This window comes from Sus scrofa, chromosome 3 (genome assembly GCF_000003025.6).
Source record: "Sus scrofa isolate TJ Tabasco breed Duroc chromosome 3, Sscrofa11.1, whole genome shotgun sequence".
Lineage (NCBI taxonomy): Eukaryota > Metazoa > Chordata > Mammalia > Artiodactyla > Suidae > Sus > Sus scrofa.
The window spans coordinates 31,747,589-31,767,715 of NC_010445.4; the positions used below are offsets into that span (position 1 = coordinate 31,747,589).

Here is a 20,127-nt window from a genome sequence, read left to right on the forward strand (position 1 = left end):
GTGGCGGGAGGGGCCCAGATGTGGCCTGGGTTCCCTAGACTCATGACCAGATGATGCTTTGAGAACCAGTTAGTGCCACTGCCTCTGGGCACAGCCTCCCCGAGTCTGTACGGGGGCAGGCAGCACCCCTTCCTGAGGACTCAGAGGGCATAAGGTGGCTGTTGTCTGCAGTGGGGTCTCAGAGGGACTCCCGCTCTGGGGGCCTACGAAGGCAGGACCAGTTTGTGGCCTCACAAGATGGGGTCAAGTGGTGCAGGGGGTCAGGGAAGTTGGACTTGGCCGTAGGGGATGGAGGATGACAGTCCAGGGCTGGGAGCCTGTCCTCTGTGAGACCTGAGCTGGTGGGAAGGGTACCACCCAAGCTGTACCCCAGGATGGAATGAGAGAGTGCCCGTTGTGGCTCAGCAAGTGAAGAACCCAATTTAGTATCCATGAGGACACATGTTCGATCCCTGGTCTCGCTCTGTGGGTTAAGGATCTGGCGTTGCCATGAGCTGCAGCATAGGTCATAGGCTCTGCTCGGATCTGGTGTTGCTGCGGCTGTGACGTATGCTGGCAGCTGCAGCTCCAATTTGACCTTTAGCCTGGGAACCTCCACATGCCATGAGCGTGGCCTGAAAAAGACAAAAAGTAGAGAAAAACGATGGAATGAGAGCATAGGGCAGCTGAGTGTGGCCAGGTGAGTGTGGGCCATTCAAAGGGGCCTGGAAAATCATGAGTGTGAGGGACCTAGAGGGAGACAGGTAGGGGACTGCATCAGTCAGCTACTGCTGTGTAACAAATGTCCCCAAACTCAGTGACTTATAAGGACTTAGCACTGCTCATGATCCTGTGGGGCAGTGGGGCAGCCCTTCTGGTTTTAAGCTTCCCGTTCGGCCCCAGGCTGGGTAAGGGGTGCTGCTGATCTCGGCTGGACTTTCTAAATTGTTCAGGGGCTAGCTGGCTGTCACTGGTCTAGAGCAGCCTCTGCTGAAACATCCAGACTCTTCTCTGTGTGTTGTCCCCATCTGGCAGGCCAGCCTGGGCTTGTTCTCGTGGTGGCTGCTCAGGGGTCCCAGAGAGCCAGGAGGACAGTAAAGGCCGAGGCTGGGGATTGGCGGGGCCCGTTTTACCGAATTCTATAAGCAAATCACAAGGCCAGCCCAGGTTCAAGGGCCAAGGAAACCAATTCCATTTCTTTCTTTCTTTTCTCCCTCCCTCCCCCCCCCCTCCCTCTCTCCCTCTCTCCCTCTCTCTCTCTCTCTCTTTCTTTCTTTCTTTCTTCTTTTTGGGGCTATACCCGCAGCATATGGAGGTTCCCAGGCTAGGGGTCCAATTTGAGCTGTAGCCGCCGGCCTACACCACAGCCAAACAGGATCTGAGCCACATCTGTGACCTACACCACAGCTCACGGCCACGCCGGATCCGTAACGCACGGAGCGAGGCCAGGGATTGAACTCATGTTGGGTTCGTTAACCACTGAGCTGTGATGAGAACTCCGCATCCCACGTACAGAGCCTGGGTGCAGGAGGGGAGGTGTGGGGGTCTCCCAGTCGTCTGAGTGGCAGGGGGCCTAGCAGAGGGCGGAGCTTCTGAATTTGGGGCTGACCGATTACCCGAGTGTGCGGCCCCCTGCCCGAGCTGGTAGCCGTTTCCCGTCTGGTCGGCCTGCAGCCCCTGTCCCCAGCTCATGTGCCCGCCCCTCCCTGTGTCACACCCGCCTCCCCCCACAGTGGAGCTGACACACCCGCTGCCCCTCTCCCTGCCACAACACTGCAGCTTCCGCCTGGCCTCCGAGCACTCGCAACGCGGCCACCAGGATGACCTGGTCATGGGCTGGGATGGCAAGAACCAGGTAGGCATCGGGGCTGGAGGCCACCCTGCAGCCTGAGTGGGACACTGCCCGGCCCAAGGGGCCTTACCAGGGCCAACCCGACTGGGCCTGACCCCCCAGGGACCACGGGGGAGGGATCCTGGGCCCAACACCACCTGACTAATAGCAGGAAGACAAGTGGCTGACACACTGAAGGCCTTTCGTGTGCCAGGCGTGGCAGCCCCACTGCTAGAAGATGGCATGGAAGCTCAGAGAGGCACGGGGACTGGCCCAGAGTCACAGAGCCACAGGGAGGCAGAGATGGGATTTGAACCCATGAGATGCCTCTGGCCACCACGTGTGTGGCCCTCAGTCCCATCTCTGTCATACGTTTGCCCCATCTGCTCCTCTCCGAGTCTCAACTTCTTCCTCTGCAAAATGAGCTGAAGCCCCCCCAGAGGGTCTCCTGCAGTGCTGGGCCAGCAGCCCTCACACCCTTGACCTTGAGGAAGAGGCTGCACTGGGGGTGGGGAGGGGTCGCCTCGCTGGGTGAGGCCTCCGGCTCAGGCTCAGCCTGTCCCCCCCCAGGTGGCGCTCTCCTCCTCTCTGCAGCTGGGGAAGGGCCAGCTGGCTGCCTGCCTGGCCCTGGCTCACCCCTTCAGCCTCTCCTGGCGGCGAGCTGAGGCCTGTGGCCGTGCGGTGAGCAGGGGCGGCAGGCAGAGCCGGCAGGTGAGTTGGGGGGCGGGCATCTGAGGGACCCTGGGCATCGGGGTCACGGGGTTTGGTGAGCTGCATGGCTGAGCCCAGGGTTGGGGCATCTGGGACTGTGGCAGGGGGTGGGGGGTGGGGTTAGAGAATCCTATTTATCGGCGACAAGCATGTCCCTAGAATCACAGATTCCTGAAGCTTGGGACCCCAAGGGCTCCGTCCGCCCTTCATTTCTTTCCTTTTTTTTTTTTTTTTTTTTTTTGTCTTTTGTTGTTGTTGTTGCTATTTCTTGGGCCGCTCCCTCGGCATTATTGTTGTTGTTGTTGTTGTTGTCATTTCTTGGGCCGCTCCCGCGGCATATGGAGGTTCCCAGGCTAGGGGTCCAATCGGAGCTGTAGCCACCAGCCTACGCCAGAGCCACAGCAACGCGGGATCCAAGCTGCGTCTACAACCTACACCACAGCTCACGGCAACGCCGGATCCTTAACCCACTGAGCAAGGGCAGGGACCGAACCCGCAACCTCATGGTTCCTAGTCGGATTCGTTAACCACTGCGCCACGACGGGAACTCCCGCCCTTCATTTCTTCATCGGTGCCTTATTAAGCACCTACTGTGTGCCAGGCAGTGTTGAGGCACAGACATAGTCCCTGCCTTGATAAAGCTGAGAGTTGAGTGGGGGAACAGCTTACAGCATGTCTGATCCATCCTTGAGGCATTCATTTGTTAAGTCCGTAACTGCAGGGGTTCGAATGGAGCTGCTGGACCCTGCGTCTGACCGGGAGGCAGCTCCAGGGGGCAGCTCCCAGCACCTCTCTAAGCCTCAATTTTTTCATCTTTGGAATGGAACCAGGAAGCCAGCGTGTGCCAGGCAAAAAGACCCAAACTCGGAGTTCCCGTCGTGGCGCAGTGGTTAACGAATCCGACTAGGAAGCACGAGGTTGCGGGTTCGGTCCCTGTCCTTGCTCAGTGGGTTAATGATCCGGCATTGCCGTGAACTGTGGTGTAGGTTGCAGACGCGGCTCGGATCCTGCGTTGCTGAGGCTCTAGCATAGGCTGGCGGCTACAGCTCTGATTCAACCCCTGGCCTGGGAACCTCCATATGCCGCGGGAGCGGCCCGAGAAATAGCAACAACAACAACAACAAAAGACAAAAAAAAAAAAAAAAAAAAAAGACCCAAACTCAAGCAAATGAATGAATAAAGGAATTAAGCTTGGTGATAAGCACCGTGAAGAAAGCGAGGAAGGAGCTAAGAGAATCATTGGAGTCGGGTGGGGGGATTCCAAGGGAGGCTCCTCTAGATGGGATGGTCAGGGAGGGCTTCATGGGGAGGTGGCTTGTCAGCTGAGGACCTGCCAATGAGGAGGAGCTGCCTGTGTTAACCTCAAGGAACAGGGGCAGTCCGGGCAGAAGGAAGGGCCAGTGCAAAGGCCCTGAGGTGGGAACCGGCTGGGTGCTTCAGGAAGAGCCAGAGGTGATTAAGATAGAACTGGAGGGGGTGATGGGGGGTGAGCTAGTGATTGGGGGAGGTAAGGTCAGGTGAGAGGGCAGAACGTGCAGGGCCTCAGCTCGGGCTAAGATACTGCAGGCTGGAATTCCCACTGGGAGCGCTGGGACACAGGTTTGATCCCAGGCCCGGCACAGTGGGTTAAGCCTGGCTGTGGCTTAGGTTGCAACTATGGCTTGGAGGATCTGATCCCTGGCCTGGGAGCTCCATATGCCTCGGGATGGCAAAGAAAGGAGGGAGGGAAGGAAGGAAGGAAGAGAGGAAAAGGTAAATTAAAAAAAAAAGAGAGAGAGAGAGGAGTTCCCGTTGTGGTGAAGCAGTAACAAACCTGACTAGTATCCATGAGGATGCGGGTTCGATCCCTGGCCTGGCTCACTGGGTAAGGATCCGGTGTTGCCATGAGCTGTGGTATAGGTCACAGACGAGGCTCAGAGCTGGCATTGCTGTGACTATGACAGGCAGGCAGCTGCAGCTCTGATTCGACCTGGGAACTTCCATATGTCGTGGGTGCGGCCTTAAAAATCGGGAAAGAAAAAAGATACTGCAGGCTGAGTGGCTCACACCACAGATATTTGCTTCTCACATTTCTAGAGGTTAGAAGTCCAAGATCAAGGTGCCAGCATGGTCAGGTTCTGGAGAGAGACCTCTCTCTGGCTTGCAGCCCTCCCACTGTGTCCTCATGTGTCGGGAGAGAGAGAGCTTTATGGGGTCCTTCTTGGAAAGACACTATCCCTTCATGACACCCCCTGCCCGACCTCATTTAAACAAAATCACCTCCCAGAGGCTCTGCTTCTTGATGCCATCACGTGGGGAATCAGGTTCCAACCTATGAATTTGCAGGAGGGGCCCAAGTCAGACACAGCAGCCCCACGGGCCCCAGGGGGGGATCAGCTTCCCTTCTGTCTCTGGGAAGGACAAGCCTGGGTGTTGACAACGAGGTTTCCACCTCAGTACTTTTGGCCTCGGAGTTCCCACGGGGATGCGACGGGATCCATGGCCTCTTGGGAGTGCTGGGACACAGGTTCGATCCCCAGCCTGGCACAGTGGGTTACGGATCCAGTGTTGCCACAGCTGTGGCTCAGATCTGATCCCTGGCCGGGGAATTCTGTGTGCCTCGGGACAGCCAAAAAAAAAAAAAAAAAAAAAAAAATACTTCAGTCTGTCTACGGGTGACTCTGAACTGTCACACCTAGGTGGCAGGTCTCTATTCCTGCCACCCCCCGCCCCTTTTCATCCCCTAGAGGGGTAGACAGGGGGCCACCAGCCCTTCACCTGTCCCATCTCACTTACGCACATGTGGGGGCATCAGCTTCTCCTCTGCCCCCCTCCCCCCTCCCCTCTCCCCCCTCCCCCCACCACTGGTCCCATCTCCCTGCAGGTACAGCTCACGTGGGACAGAGGGCAGCCTGTGACCATGCAGCTCACCTGGGCCGACAGGTCCTCAGCACACAGCACCACCCGGGAGGGTTGCCTGGTCGCCTCGCTGGGGCAGGTACGCGTGGGCTGCATGCAGACCAGGCACGGGTCTTCCCTGCGCCTGGGCCCTGCACTGGCCGCCCCGTCATGTACCTCCCTCCCTCTTCCCCAGCAGCTCCAGGAAACCTGGGGCCTGGGCGCCCTCAGGGCCTGTGGGGCCTTAATCCAGACCCCAGCCAGGTTCCACCAATGGCTCCATCTGTCCTGGGACCGATGCCAGATGCAGCAGAACCTGACGTATGAGGTGAGGCCCCGGGCAGCTGGGGAGGGGCGGCACCTCCTGCTGCAGAAAGTGCCTGGCCTGGGGTCGGGTGGTCCTGGGTGTGAGGGCTAGCTGTGCTGGGGACCCCGGGCAACTCATTTCTCTACCACCGTGAGCCTTGGTTTCCTCATCTGTGAAATGGGCACAGTAATCCTTCCCTGATGGGGAGGGAAGGAGAGCAAGGCACCCAGCGTGAGGCAAGACCTCAGGGCACAGCCGGGGAAGGAGCTGGTGACACCTGTTGGCTTCTGGGGAGGGGGAGGGGGAGGTCAGGTTTAAGGCTCCCGGAGGTGTCAGGGTCAAGCTCGCCCCAGCATCACCACCTGTCTGGGCCTCCTGATGGGGCAGAGTCTGGGGCAGGGACGGGGCCATGGAGAGAAGGGGACAGCTAGCCCTGAAAGTCCCCTTGTCTCTCTGGATCTCCTTCGGCCCACCCCATCAGGGATCCCAACAAAAATGTGGAAATGGTCGCTGGGGGGCTGACCCCCTCCCCTGGGGCTCTGACAGTGGGGTTTCTGGCGCCTACTCTTCTCTCGTGGGGGTCTCCCAACTGCAGCTGGCCATGGGCACGCTCTCTTACGGGACAAACCCCCACTGCTCGGAGCCTTCTCATTCCAGAGGCACCAGCCATCTGGCCCAGACAAGATCCTCGCTGAGGCCACGCTAGAGCACGCCATGGCCTCCTGCACCACACAGAGGTTCCGGGGGGCCGTGGAGACGGACTACACCCGCTGGCTGCGCCACTCCCTGCACCTGGGGCTCTGCCACCTGCCCCAGGTGAGTCTGTCCTGGGAAAGGACCCAGGGCCTCGTGGAGTGAGGAGGGAAGAGGGGGTGCCTGCCCAATGGAGTGTCAGCGAGGGAGCTGGATGCCATCATCACGGGCGACTGTGGGCTGGACCCTCTCCGTCCAGTGTTTCATCAAGGGGGATGGAAGATGCAGTAGGTTCCAGCATGTGGAGTGATTGTGAGGTTTAAGATGCGACACCAGAAGAGTGCTCAAATAAACGAAAGCTGCTGTTATCATCATCATTGTCAGAGGGGAGGTGTTGGGACCCCCCCCTCCTCACCATTCCCCTGGCTTTGTTAGCTGGTTGATTGGTCTTTCCTGCCTGCCTTCCACCCACCCACCCATGTTCCCTACATCCAAACCTCCATCTAACCACTCTCCAACCATCCATGCATCCATCCATCCATCCATCCATCTGTCTGTCCATCCATCTGTCCATTCATCCATCCATCCATCCATCTGTCTATCCGTCCATCCATCCGTCTATCCGTCCATCCATCCATCTGTCCATTCATCCATCCATCCATCCATCTGTCTATCCGTCCATCCATCCGTCTATCCGTCCATCCATCCATCCATCCGTCTATCCGTCCATCCATCCGTCTATCCGTCCATCCATCCATTTGTCCATTCATCCATCCATCCATCCATCTGTCTATCCATCCATCCATCCATCCATCCATCCATCTGTCCATCCATCCATCCATCCATCCATCTTTCCATCCATCCATCCATCCATCTGTCTATCCATCCATCCATCCATCCGTCCATCCATCTGTCCATCCATCCATCCATCTTTCCATCCGTCCATCCATCCATCCATCTATCCATCCATCCATCTATCCATCCATCTTTCCATCCGTCCGTCCATCCATCCAGCCAGCCAGCCAGCCAGCCATCCATCCGTCTGTCCGTCCTCCCATTTCTCCATCCATCCCGGGGTCACAAATTTTTTCTGTAAAGAGCTAGATAGGGAGTTCCCTGGTGGCCTAGGCCCAGCAGTTAAAGGATCCCATGTTGTCACTGCTCTGCTCAGGTCACTGCTGTTGCCCGGGTTTGATTCCTGGCCCTGGAACTTCTACATGCCATGGGCGCTGGAAAAAAAGGGAGGGGGCTAGGTAGTAAATAGTTTAGGTCTTCAGGCCACATGGTCTCTGTTGTAACCATTCAGCTTTGCCATTGGGTCATGAAAGCCACCATAGATGACATATAAATGAACAGGTATGACCTTTCCCGATAAAAATGTATTTACAAGAGCAGGCAGTGAGCCGGATTTGGCCCATGAGCCCTAATTTGCCAACCCCCAATTTATTCATCCATTCAGGAGCATTTGTGGGTCTCACTTATGCCAGGCCCTGTTCCAAGGATGGTGAAAGGGACAGACCAGGTACCTTTCCTCCTGGAACCCATAGACTGGTGGGCAGAGGAAGATAAATCAGATGTGTGACATGCAGTCAGATATGGTGAATGCTGTGAAGAAATGAAGCAGGGAGAGCTGACATGTGCAAACTGCAGCGGGAACAGCCAGTGCAAAGGCCCTGGGGCAGGAGCGTGCTTAGGGTTTGAGGACTGCAGGGTGGCTCTTATTGAGACAGCAGGGAGGTGTGAGGTTAGGAAGATAACGAAGACTCATAGGACCACTGAGGAGACTGGCTTCTCCTCCCCTAAGTGCAATGGGAAGGCAGAGGCTTCGAGGAGGGCGGAGTGTCTGATTTACATTTTTTAAAGGTCAGTCTGGGAGACCCCACTGTGGCTCAGCAGTGATGACCCTGACTAGTATCCTTGAGGATGCGGGTTTGATCCCTGGCCAGCGTTGTCATGAGCTGTGGTGTAGGTCGCAGACGCAGCTCCAATTCGACCCCTAGCCTGGGAACCTCCATATGCCCCATCCCCCAAAAGGCTGTTTGGCTGCTGAGGGGAGGAGGGGCTGTGGGCTAGGGCTGGAGTGGAGCCTAGGAGATCTGACAGGCTATTGTGACAGTTCTGGTATGGGGGATGATGGCCTGGACTAGGTGGGGAGAGGAAGCTGTGCCACCATGCCCCCCTGACTGCGGACACCCCACCTCTCATCCCAGGCCCTCTCAGTCTCCGGCGAGCACTCCCTGGGTGGCGGAGAGCTCCTGCTACATTCCAGATTCCAACTGGGCCTCGCCCCGGACCCAGAGCACGGCCTGCAACTCAGCCTGACCCTCCGCAACCACAGCAGGCCCCGGATGCCTGACTTTTCCGGGGAGCTGGAGGTGAGTGGCTGCCAGGCTGCCCACCCCACAGGAAGATGCCTTGACGGCCCCCTGTCCCTCTCTGGCCAGTGGACCACCACTGCCTGGGCGGCCCTGCCATCTAGTGGCCTGTTTCGGAACTGCAGACTGCACACTTGTGGGGGCCTGAGCTTAAAGGTAGGTGGGACCCCCCCCTTGTGGTCCTGGCCCCAGGCCCTGAGACAGAGCAGCTCCTATAATCGAGAGGCAACAGCTGGACTGCCTTGGTTTGAACCCCAGCCAAGCCTCTTCCTAGCTAGCAACTTACTTCCCCTCTCTGTGCCTGTTTCCTCACCTGGAAAATGGGAGATAATCATTGCATTTACCCTGCCGCCCATATGATTAATATCACAAGAATTATGTAGGTTAATATGTATAGATCGCTTAGAACAGTGCCTGATACAAAGTTGCCACTAGGTAAGTATCAGTGCTATTATTATTATTATTATTACCACTATTATTATTATTATTAGCTATTATTGGCCCAGGCTTTTCCTTTCCCTCCTTCCTCCCAGCAGCTCCAGAAGGCAGAAAGGGGTAGAGCTGGGTTCAATACCTGCCTTGCCCCCACCTGACCAAGTGACTTTGGGAAGGGACCTCTCCAAGCCTCATTTCCTCTTCTCTAAGTGGGGATTGGATAGATTTCATGGGGTGATTGATAGGGTTCCGGGCACCCCCTCCCCTCTGCCCACACAGCACGGGCATGCAGTAGGTGCTCCACGGTGCTGCCATCCACCCAGCTCTGTGTCTCCCTGGCCGGGTGACCTTGGCCTGTGACTCTCCCTCTCAAAGCCTCCATCTTCTCCTCCATCAAATGGGAACGAATCCCACATCCTCTGCAGAGTTACTGGGAGGAGAAGGAAACAGTGTTTGCACAGCACGTGCACACAGTAGGTGCTCTGAGACAGGGGTGTCCTTCCAGCATCCAGAGCTGGACCAGGCATTTCTTTGGCTGGAGCTGGCTCAGCCCCCATTTCTGAGCCCAGGAGCTGTGGCGCTTTCAAAAGAGCTTTCCAAGCCTCTCCTGGGCGGGCTCTTATTTCCCCATTTGCCAGCCACGCCCCCGGCCACCCCTGCATCTGTGATCCCGGGGCACCAAGGCCCACTTGCAGAACCAGAGGCCTGGGGCCGAGTCCCGCAGAGCCCAGGGTGCAGTGGGTGCCCAGGGGACGGCTGCCCTGCCCTCGATCCCCCGCATGTGGGTACCCCGTTCCGCCGGCTTCTCACTTGCCCACTCCCTCTTTGCTTGCCCCTTTGGGGTCCATGGCCTGGACAGAGGCCTTTCCCAGGCTGGTTTGGTCTTCATGCCAAACTGGTGAAATGCATCAGGAAGGTCAGGCACTCCCCAGCCGGGGGAGGGCGGGGGGGCATTGACAGTGACTGGGGCGGAGCTGGGATGCAGGAGGCCATCCAGGACGAACGCCCCAGGTGTGGTCTGCAGACACCCTGCCAGGGTCCCCTTGGGTTCTGAGAAATCGCCTAAGGATTCCTGGGCTCCACCCAATGCACCCACTTGAAAATCTCAGGGGAAGGAGACAGGAAGCCGCGTGTTTAGTGAGAGCTCTTGAATAGGTTTCCTGGGGCCACGATGACCAATTACCCCCGACTTGGTGGTTTAACACAACAGAAATTCCCTCTTTCTCGGCTCTGCAGGGTAGAAGTCCAACATCAAGGTGGCAGCAGTTTCCTGCTCCCTCAAGCAGCCCTGGGAAGGAATCCTTCCTTGTGCTTCCAGCATACCAGGCGTTCTGTGGCTCGTGGCTGCATTTTCCCAACCTGTGCCTCTGTCTTTTTTTTTTTTTTTTCCTTTTTAGGGCCGCACCTGCAGCATATGCAAGTTCCCAGGCTAGGGGTCAAATCTGAGCTCCAGCTGCCAGCCTATGCCCCAGCTACGTGGGATCTGAGCCGTGTCTGCAACCTGCACCACAGTGCACGGCAACTCCAGATTCTTAACCCACTGAGCAAGGCCAGGGATTGAACCTGCACCCTCATCCCAATACTAGTCGGGTTCTTAACCCACTGAGCCACAACAAGAACTCCATAGTGAGAATTTTTAAGCCACTTGGATGCCATGTGCTGCTTGCTTAGGCCCCTGGATGTGGATTTTAATAAGCACTTCCTGCAACTGGTAGGGATTCTGAGCCTTGTGTAAGGGGGCGGGGGCCCCATTGCCCCTGAGGATGTGGGGTAGGGTGGACATGGCCTTTTCCCTGCAGGTTCAACCTCGGCCTCCTAGCCACCTCTCCCTAGGCCTGGGGCCAGCAGGGGCCAGAGGCCAGGGACAGGGGCCAGGCCCCACTCAGGCCTCTGCCCTCTCCCTCCCAGCTCTACGGCCCCAACGTTCAGCAGCTTAGCCTGCTAGGCAGGGTCTCCACCTCAGCTTCTCAAAGCTTGGTCCACCTGGAGGGAAATGTGGACGACGGGGACGAGAAAGTGAGGTTGTCAGTGTCCCGGGCCCCAAACTGCCTCCAGGCCTCAGTGGCCCACGTGGAAGGTGAGTGCAGGCACCGGATGTGGCTTGATGGCCGAGGGAAGGGCCCCAGCTTGGCCCAAGATTGGGGTGCCAAGAGCTGCGAAGTCAGAGGGAACCCTGATGGGACTTGGTGGCACCCCCAGCCCGGAGGGCTGATGAGTTCCCGGTGGCCACCTATACTGACTGTGATGCCAGGAGAGGCTGGGGAAAGCGTCAGGTGTGTGGACGGAGGTGGGTGTGGCTGGGGGATGGGGAAGGCCTCCGGGGAGACAGGAGGGTGATTTAGGCAGCCCAGTTCGAGGCCCTCAAATCCCAGGGCTTTGGAGACTCTGCCTGTGGGCAATGGGAGCTATAGAAGGCTGTGGAGCGCAGGAGGAGTGGGCAGCCGGGAGGCAGGTGGACGAAGCCTGGGTGCAACAGCAGGTCTCTTCCTGGCCCCAGGGAGTCAAGAGGAGAGCATGGTGCTGCGGGCGTGTGCCCACAGGACGATGACCGAGGTGGCGGCCCTGCTCCAGGACAGTGGGCAGCCTGTCCAGCCCCTGGGACGCCTGACCCTGCAGGCCGCCAACCAGAGCCTCCGCTTGGCTGCACATGGCTGCCAGGGGACCCTGCTGGGCCACGTGGAGGTGAGAGGACTGGGGCTGGGTGGAGGGTTGCTCTTCCTACTGCCCTCCCTCCCCCGCTCCCCTGACCCGGGCAGAGGCCACAGCACCAGGCTCTGAGCCCCTTGGGTCCAGCAGTGCCAAGAAAGCCGAGGCAGACAGCCTGTAGTGTGGCAAACACACCCTTGGACACTGCTGCTGGCACCGTGAGCCACTTCATTCCCATGAGGCCCAGCCTGTCCCTGTGTGTCCCCAGTCCAGGGTGGTGGCTCTTGGGGCCCAGGTGCAAGCCCGGCTGGAGCAGAAGATCCACGGCTTGGACGCCTATGTCAGAAGGTTCCAGCGCCTGGTGGGTAGACAGCTCTGGGGCGCAGGGGGCCACACTTGGGGAATGGGAAGGAGGGTGGGGCTGCGTGGGGTCCCCCTCGAGGACATGAGGGTTTTCTGGAGCACTCTGTGCCCCAGACCCTCACGTCGATCCTGCCTCCGTCTCCCCGCCCAGGTGCAGCCAGCAGGCGCCCTGGACAGCGCAACAGGCCCGCTGCGGCAGCTGTGCCAGGCTGGGCTGGGGGCCATGCGGGAGAGCGGCCAGGCACTGGCTGCTCTGTGGTCCCAGAGCCAGGCCAGGGAGGCACTGACACAGCACCTGCTGCCGCACCTGGAGAGGCTGCAGGCGGGGCTGGAGCAGCTGCGGGATGAGCTGGAGCGTGAGTGCAAGAGCGGGGGCAGCGGGACCCTGCACCCGGATCCATACCTTGTCCGAGGGTCTCCACCCCCAGCCCCCCACCCTCAGCCTGGGGCACTCGTTCAACTCAAAAGGCCACCTGATTTCCGGCCGGCCTGCAGCCCGCCTTCAGTTAGACCCCTGCCTTATTTTTCATGGACCCGTAGCCTTCAGACTTCGGGAACACTGTGTCCATTCTTGCAGGAGTCCAAACTCACATCCCTCATGCCCGCTGCCTTATTTCTTCTGGGACAACTGCCCATGTCTTCAGCCCCTGCCTGATTCCTCCAGGTGTACAGCTTTATTTCTAGCAGGACCATTGCCCTGGATTCCAGGGCCTCTCTCTGCTCCTGGGATCAGCACCAGTGAGGCTGGGCGGGGCGCTGAGGCTTCTCTGCGGAGCGGCCCCCTGGCAGGGAGCCCCCAGGACTTCACCTGGCACCAGGGTGGCCGTCCCTCTGACTGGCCGGTGCTCATACTGTCACATGTCCTCTCACCCCTGCTTGTGTCTGCGTCGGAATCCCCGGGCCACCCCCAGCCTCCGGGAGTCACCAGGACTCGGCTCAGAATCGCGGCCGCAGCTGCGATGTGTTACAAGGAAGGGTACAGAGCCGGGCGGCAGAGGCGCAGGTGCAGGGAAGGTTCTAGGGAGACCAAGCGTGAGCTTCCGGAGTCCTCTCCCAGCAGGGGGCGCACAGGACACCTCAAGTCCCCCAGGTTGGAAGTGTGACAGTGCATATCAAAGATGGTCAGCCAGGGAGCTCATTAGAGCTCTGTAGGCTTTTCACTGGGACCTGGTCACATAGGGGTCTCTGCCTGGCGCAGATCGCTGTTGCAGACTCGCAGAACGAAAGCCACCCCTCCCTTCAGTTCTGGGAATGTGGAACTCTCCATAGCCTTCTATAGCTCCCATTGCCCACAGGCAGAGTCTCCAAAGCCCTGGGATTTGAGGGCCTCGAACTGGGCTGCCTAAATCACCCTCCTGCCTCCCCGGAGGCCTTCCCCATCCCCCAGCCACACCCACCTCCTGTCCACACAGCCGGCGCTTCCCCCAGCCTCCCCTGGCATCACAGTCAGTACCTTCCTGAAATGCAGCCACGGGCCGATGCCGTGAACAGGCTTCACAGACGGCCAGTCTCGGGCCTGCAGAGGCTCCTTCCAGGTCACAGATCCTGTTTATTTCCTGGAGGCCAGGGGGTCGGGAGCTGCGTGGGCCTGGGACGTGTGCAGTGCCGTTGGACCTGCTCCCAGGCCCAGGTGGCCTCACGGTGGGCGGTGGCTGCCTCGACAGGGCCCCTGGCCACCCTGAAGGATGCCTACTTGGAGGTGACGCTGCGGCCCCTGGATGATGTGTGGCGGGAGCAGGCCGAGGAGGCTGCGCGGCAGCTGCAGGCCTGGGTGTCTGGGACGCCGGGGACCTGGGGATCCAGGCCCATTGGGACGGTGCTGGAGGCCACGTGGGGTGCCCTGGAGCTGGTGAGGCCGGGTGAGGGGAGGGTGGGAGGTGGCGGGCATGCAGGGAGGGCCCTGACGGCTCTCCCCCTGCCCCCAGGCCACCCCGCAGTTGCTGTCTTGGGCCGAAGCTGCGCTCTCCCGGGCACTGAAGAGGCTCTGCAAACCCTTGCTGGACCTGTACCGCTTCTCCACCAGGTGACTATTCTTCCCAGCGGTCCTGCCCCCGCTGGGCACCAAGCTGGACGCCTTCACACCCCCCATCTCCTCTGCTCCGCTGACCGCGCTGCACGCAGGCATTTTCAGTGTCCATTGTACAGATGAGGAAACTGAGGCTTATTCCTCATCCCCCAGATGTTTTATGCATACCCTCCCTGAGCAGTGAGTGTCAGGTGCTGCAGAGGCAGCCATGAATGGGAAGATCCTGGCCTCGCGAAGGCTGTGATCACTGACCACAGTGACCAGTCCTCTTCCCCCAGGGTCAGCAGACCTTCCTCCACTGAGCCTGAGAGTGAAATGTTGAGGCTCTGTAGCCAGCGGGTCTGTCACGTAGCCTTTGTTTTTTTGGTCTTTTTATCTTTTTAGTATGGAGGTTCCCAGGCTAGGGGTCCAATCGGGGCTACAGCTGCCGGCCTACACCACAGCCACAGCAACGCCAGATCCGAGCCACGGCTGCAACCTACACCACAGCTCATAGCAACGCTGGATCCTTAACCCACTGAGCAGGGCCAGGGATCAAACTCTCATCCTCACGGATGCTAGTCGGGTTCGCTAACCATTGAGCCATCATGGGAACAAAGCCTTTGCTTTTTTATTTTGTTATTTTTTTTAACTTTAATTCATTTTTTTCTTGTTTTATTAATTTTTTCCCACTATACAGCATGGGGACCAAGTTACTCTTACATGTATGCATTTTTCCCCCCACCTTTGTTCTGCTGCAATATGAGTATCTGGGCAGAGTTCTCGATGCTACTCAGCAGGATCTTCCTGCAAATCCATTCCCAGTTGTATCCAATAACCCCAAGCTCCCGATCCCTCCCACTCCCTCCCTCTCCCCCTGGGCAACCGCAAGTCTATTCGCCAAGTCCATGATTTTCTTTTCTGTGGAAAGGTTCATTTGTGCTGGATATTAGATTCCAGTTATAAGTGATATCATATGGTCTTTGTCTTTGTCTTTCTGACTCATTTCACTCAGTATGAGAGTCTCTAGTTCCATCCATGTTGCTGCAAATGGCATTATGTTGTTCTTTTTTATGGCTGAGTAGTATATATAGCACATCTTCCTAATCCAATCATCTGTCGATGGACATTTGGGTTGTTTCCGTGTCCTGGCTATTGTGAATAGTGCTGCAATGAACATGCGAGTGCATGTGTCTCTTTTAAGGAGAGTTTTGTCCAGATATATGCCCAAGAGTGGGATTGCGGGGTCATATGGAAGTTCTATGCATAGATTTCTAAGGTATCTCCAAAGTGTTCTCCATAGTGGCTGTACCCATTTACATTCCCACCAGCAGTGCAGGAGGGTTCCCTCTTCTCCATGCCCTCTCCAGCATTTGTTATTTGCTGGCTTGTTAATGAGGGCCATTCTGACTGGTGTGAGGTGGTATCTCGTGGTAGTTTTGATTTGCATTTCTCTTATGATCAGCGATGTTGAGCATTTTTTCATGTACTTGTTGGCCATCTGTATATTACGACTCCTTTAAACATGTAAAAGCTGGAATTCCCGTTGTGGTGCAGTGGAAATGAATCTGACTGGGAACCATGAGGTTTTGGGTTCAATCCCCGCCCTTACTCAGTGTGTTAAGGATCCGGTATTGCCATGAGCTGTGGCAGAGGTCGCAGACTTGGCTTGGATCCTGTGTTGCTGTGGCTGTGATGTAGGCTGGCAGCTACAGCTCCGATTCAACCCCTAGCCTGGGAACTTCCATATGCTTAGCTTGTGGGCTGTCAAAAAACAGGACACAGTCTGGATTTGGCCTTGGATCCAAGTCTCCCAGCTTCTGAGCTCGTATGTTAGGTGCCAAATGCTATAGAAAAAAAAAATAATAAGGCAGGACAAGCGGTTGAGGGGAGAGCATTTTCAAAAGTGAGGCTGTGGTCAGCATCAGTGAGAAGGTAGCATTTGAGCAGGGGCTCGGAGGGTGAGGGGCGAGCTGCATGCATGGCATGGGAAGAGCGTTCCAGACGGAGGGCACGGCTGGTGCCAAGGCCCAGGATGGGGCTGAACCACCAGCTTGATGACTAGGAAGGAAGTTGCAGGGGGGCAGGGCTGGAGTGGAGGGTGGAGGAGTTGGGGAGGTGACAGGGTGGCCTGGGGCCTTTGTCTTTTACTCTGAAATGGGAACATACGGGAGGTTTTGAGCTGAGGGAAGGACACGATCTACCTTTCATTTAAAAAGATCCCTCTGGGAGTTCCCGTCGTGGCGCAGTGGTTAACGAATCCAACTAGGAACCATGAGGTTGCGGGTTCGATCCCTGCCCTTGCTCAGTGGGTTAACGATCCGGCGTTGCCGTGAGCTGTGGTGTAGGTTGCAGACGCGGCTCGGATCCCGCGTTGCTGTGGCTCTGGTGTAGGCCGGTGGCTACAGCTCCGATTCAACCCCTAGCCTGGGAACCTCCATATGCCACGGGAGCGGCCCAAGAAATAGCAACAACAACAACAACAACAAAAAAGACAAAAGACAAAAATAAATAAATAAATAAATAAATAAAATAAAATAAAATAAAAAGATCCCTCTGGCCCTCCTGTCGAGAACAAAGACTGCAGGGAGGGGGAGCAGAAGCAGGGAGCCCACTTTGGATGGTCCAGGTGAGAGGGCAGGGCGGCCATGCTGAGCACTGGCAGCCGTGGAGGGGCATGAGGTGGTCAGGTTCCGATGTCTTTAGGACAAACTTGTAGGATTTGCTGGCAGATGGGATGTAGGTGGTACAAGGGTGGAGCCGGGGATTGACCTGAGGGCTTTGGCTTTGATGTCGGGAAGGATGGAGGGTCTGACTCTGGAGTCATGGGGATGCCTGGGGTGCTGGCTGATGCTTGGCAGAGGTCAGTCTAGGCGGGGTCCCCACGTGGCCGTCCCGCAGCTGTGGAAAGAGAGACTCTGGCAGGCACAGCTCGTGGTGGGGTTTCTCAGCATTTCCGTGCTCCACCCCCCCCCCACCCCAGGGATCGCTCAGTGGTGGTGACACTGCCGCTGCTGCCTGCAGGGGATGAGCCCCTGGATGTGGCCCGAGTGATCAGCCACCTGGTGGAGGAGACACTGCTGCGGCCGCTCCGAGAGCTTTACAGGACCAGCGTGCTGGCTGAGTACCACCAGCTCAGACACCGCCTGCTGGGGAGCCCCACTGGATGTGAGTCCTGCACCGTCCCCCTCCCCAGGAGCCCCTCTACCCTCAGGGCTGTGGCAGCAGGACCCAGCACGGCCAGGCAAACAGCAGAACCATCCCCCGGTAGCACGGGCATCGTCGTGTTGGGCCCATCGGGTCCTGAGCCGGGCTTCCCAAGGTCCAACAGGACTAGGCTGCAGATCCAGGCTTGTGTCCAAAATGTAAGAGCCTGAGCATGAGCCAGGTCCCTCCCGGTGGACGCTGCAGGAGAAGCACAAGGCAGCCCTCCAGCAGCTCCGGAAGGCCGCTAATTGAGTCCAGACTGTGGGTCCAGCAAGGCCTGGAGGTGCAGGCAATGCTGGGACCAGATGTGGACGGCCCCGGAACTCAGGGGCGTGGAGCCCCTGGGAGTTTGCATGGGCTCCCTGATGAGTGGGATCTGGTGAGTCTTCTCATTTCTCAGTGAGCTGGAGGGAGCAACGTGACTCACTCGTGTGTTCATGAGCATGTGCCCTTCCTTTGCCCAGGAGAGTCTCAGGTCCACGGACAGGGTTTGGCAAGAACGGGTGTGCAGTGCGGCTCTTACGTAGGGCAGGTGGATGCCCTCCCAGAGTCAGGGGTGCTTTGCCTGTGAGGCAGCACGGTGCCTGGAAACCGCCTGGCCTCTGGTTCTGCGTGTGTGACCTGGGCCTGGCCTGGGACCTTCAGTGCCACCACCTGACAAGGGGGCCCACGGTATCCAGCCCCCCAGCCTCAGGGGCCATCACAGGCCAGCAACTGCCAGGAGCCTGGCCTGTGTGTGTGTGTTCACCACCCCCCAAACCTCTGCTCTGCAGTGCTGGCTGGATGGGTCAGAACTGCCCCCTTTCAGCACATTTCCTGCCCACTGTGAAGAGGGCAGAACCTGGCCCACATGTCACCTCCCTCCTAGTGGATGGAGCCTTTGGCTATATATATGTGTGTGTGTGTGTATTTGTGTATTTATATATGTATGTGTGTATATGTGTATATAGAGATGTGTGTATATTATAGGTGTGTGTATGTATGTGTGTATATACAGCTGTGTAATGTGCATATATGTGTGTATGTATGTATATGTGTACCTGTGTGTATGTATGTGTATATACGTATTGTGTGTATATGTGTATATATAGGTGTGCATGTGTGTGTGCATGTATATATGTGTATAGCTGTATATATATGGGTATATATATAGGGGTGTGTGTATATGTGTATGTATATGGGTATATACACGTGTGTATATAGGTGTGCATATGTGTGTGCATGTACATTATAGCTGTGCGTGTTTATGTGTGTGTATATACATGTATATACGTGTGAGTGTATATATGTGTGTATATATGGGGTGTGTGTATGTGTATTGTGTACATGTATGTATCTAAGTGTATATGTATGTATATGTGTGTATAGATAGGTGTGCGTGTGTATACATATATGTGTGTGTGTGTGTGTATATGTGTGTATAGCTGTGTATATATGTGTGTGTGTGTATATATGTGTTGTGTGTGTGTGTGTGTGTACACAGAGGTTTTGACAGTGAACGTGACTTCTTCGGGCAGCAGCTCCACGGAGGTGCGACCTCCATACCCGCTGGGTCGCCCATTTAAAGTCATGACTCAGCGGCTGGTGTGTCTCCATCTCTGCAGTTAACGGCCGACCCTTCCTCACCCCCTAGACCCCTGCTCCCTCTGCGTGGTGTCCCCCACCCTCGGCTTCCCAGGCTCCTCTGCGTGTCTCTGGATTTATCTGTTCTGGACGCTCTGTGTGAACGGACCCGTGTAACACGTGCTCTTTTGGAACCGCCCAGGCCACTCTGTGGGGTGTGTCCGAGGCTCGGTGCTGGGCGGGCATTGCTCCTCAGTCCCTTTTGGGCCGACCTGGCTGTAGCCCATCCATCTCAGGGCGTCCCTAGAGCTCAAGTCCTCTGGAAGCCCGGGGTTCCTGGGGACCGACCCCACTCCCCACGTGGGCTGCCCCTGGGGATGCAGGCCAGGGAGGAGCAGGCCCTGGTCACTGTGGGCTCAGGGCCCCCCTGCAGGGGCACAGCAGGTCCTGCTCACCCTGCCTCCGGCTTCTTCTCCCCAGACCATGCTGTGGTAGCTGGGGCCAGGCACCTGGTGACCTTCGACGGCCGGGTGTGGGGCCTGGGCGCCCGCTGCGGCAGCCTGCTGCTGGCCAAGGACTTCGCCCGGAACACGTTCTCACTGACATTAAACCAGGCAGGCTCGGGGCTCACGTCCCTGACTGTGGAGCTGAATCACACCGCCCTCGTCCTGTACCCTGGCCTGAAGGTAAGCGTGCGAGAGGGGAGAGCCCTGGCCACCCAGGCACATCCCCGCCTCCTGTTGCTGTCTCTCTGAGCCCCCTTCTGACCCCTAGACCTACAGGCTGTACGGCTCCTCCCCGCCTGGGGTGCGCTGTCTGGACCTGGATCTGCCTCCTGCCGAGACCAGGAGGGACGTTTCCAGGATCGAGCTGGACAATGAGGACGGTGTCTCTGTCACCTGTGACGTCCAAGCCGGCCTCTGCAGCCTGACTCTGAGCATCTGGCAGCACGGTGGGTCTGCCCCCCGCCTCCCCGGCAGCCTGTGAGCCAGTGGCCCAGACTTCTGACCCCAGTGCGCAGCACTCTGTGTCCCTGGGAGGCTGCAAGCTCAGGGATGCCATCAGGCGCACAGCCCAAGCGGTATCCAAACAGCCCCAAAAGCTCAGAGCTGGAAGAGGGTCCGAGGCCATCTGT

The 20,127-nt window shown here is 57.6% G+C and overlaps 1 protein-coding gene across 1 annotated transcript in view; it reads left to right on the plus strand.

The window, feature by feature from the left end:
• LOC102157603 overlaps nucleotides 1-20,127 on the plus strand; it is a 112,045-nt gene that overhangs the window by 75,709 nt on the left and 16,209 nt on the right. Inside the window, exons 35-49 of the mRNA XM_021086611.1 lie at nucleotides 1,713-1,834; nucleotides 2,381-2,521; nucleotides 5,385-5,498; nucleotides 5,595-5,726; nucleotides 6,363-6,521; nucleotides 8,609-8,773; nucleotides 11,117-11,285; nucleotides 11,706-11,890; nucleotides 12,123-12,215; nucleotides 12,369-12,573; nucleotides 13,882-14,066; nucleotides 14,143-14,240; nucleotides 17,206-17,390; nucleotides 19,473-19,678; nucleotides 19,767-19,944. Coding sequence (XP_020942270.1) covers nucleotides 1,713-1,834; nucleotides 2,381-2,521; nucleotides 5,385-5,498; nucleotides 5,595-5,726; nucleotides 6,363-6,521; nucleotides 8,609-8,773; nucleotides 11,117-11,285; nucleotides 11,706-11,890; nucleotides 12,123-12,215; nucleotides 12,369-12,573; nucleotides 13,882-14,066; nucleotides 14,143-14,240; nucleotides 17,206-17,390; nucleotides 19,473-19,678; nucleotides 19,767-19,944 — 2,337 coding nt within the window. The remainder of the gene's footprint in view (nucleotides 1-1,712; nucleotides 1,835-2,380; nucleotides 2,522-5,384; nucleotides 5,499-5,594; nucleotides 5,727-6,362; nucleotides 6,522-8,608; nucleotides 8,774-11,116; nucleotides 11,286-11,705; nucleotides 11,891-12,122; nucleotides 12,216-12,368; nucleotides 12,574-13,881; nucleotides 14,067-14,142; nucleotides 14,241-17,205; nucleotides 17,391-19,472; nucleotides 19,679-19,766; nucleotides 19,945-20,127) is intronic.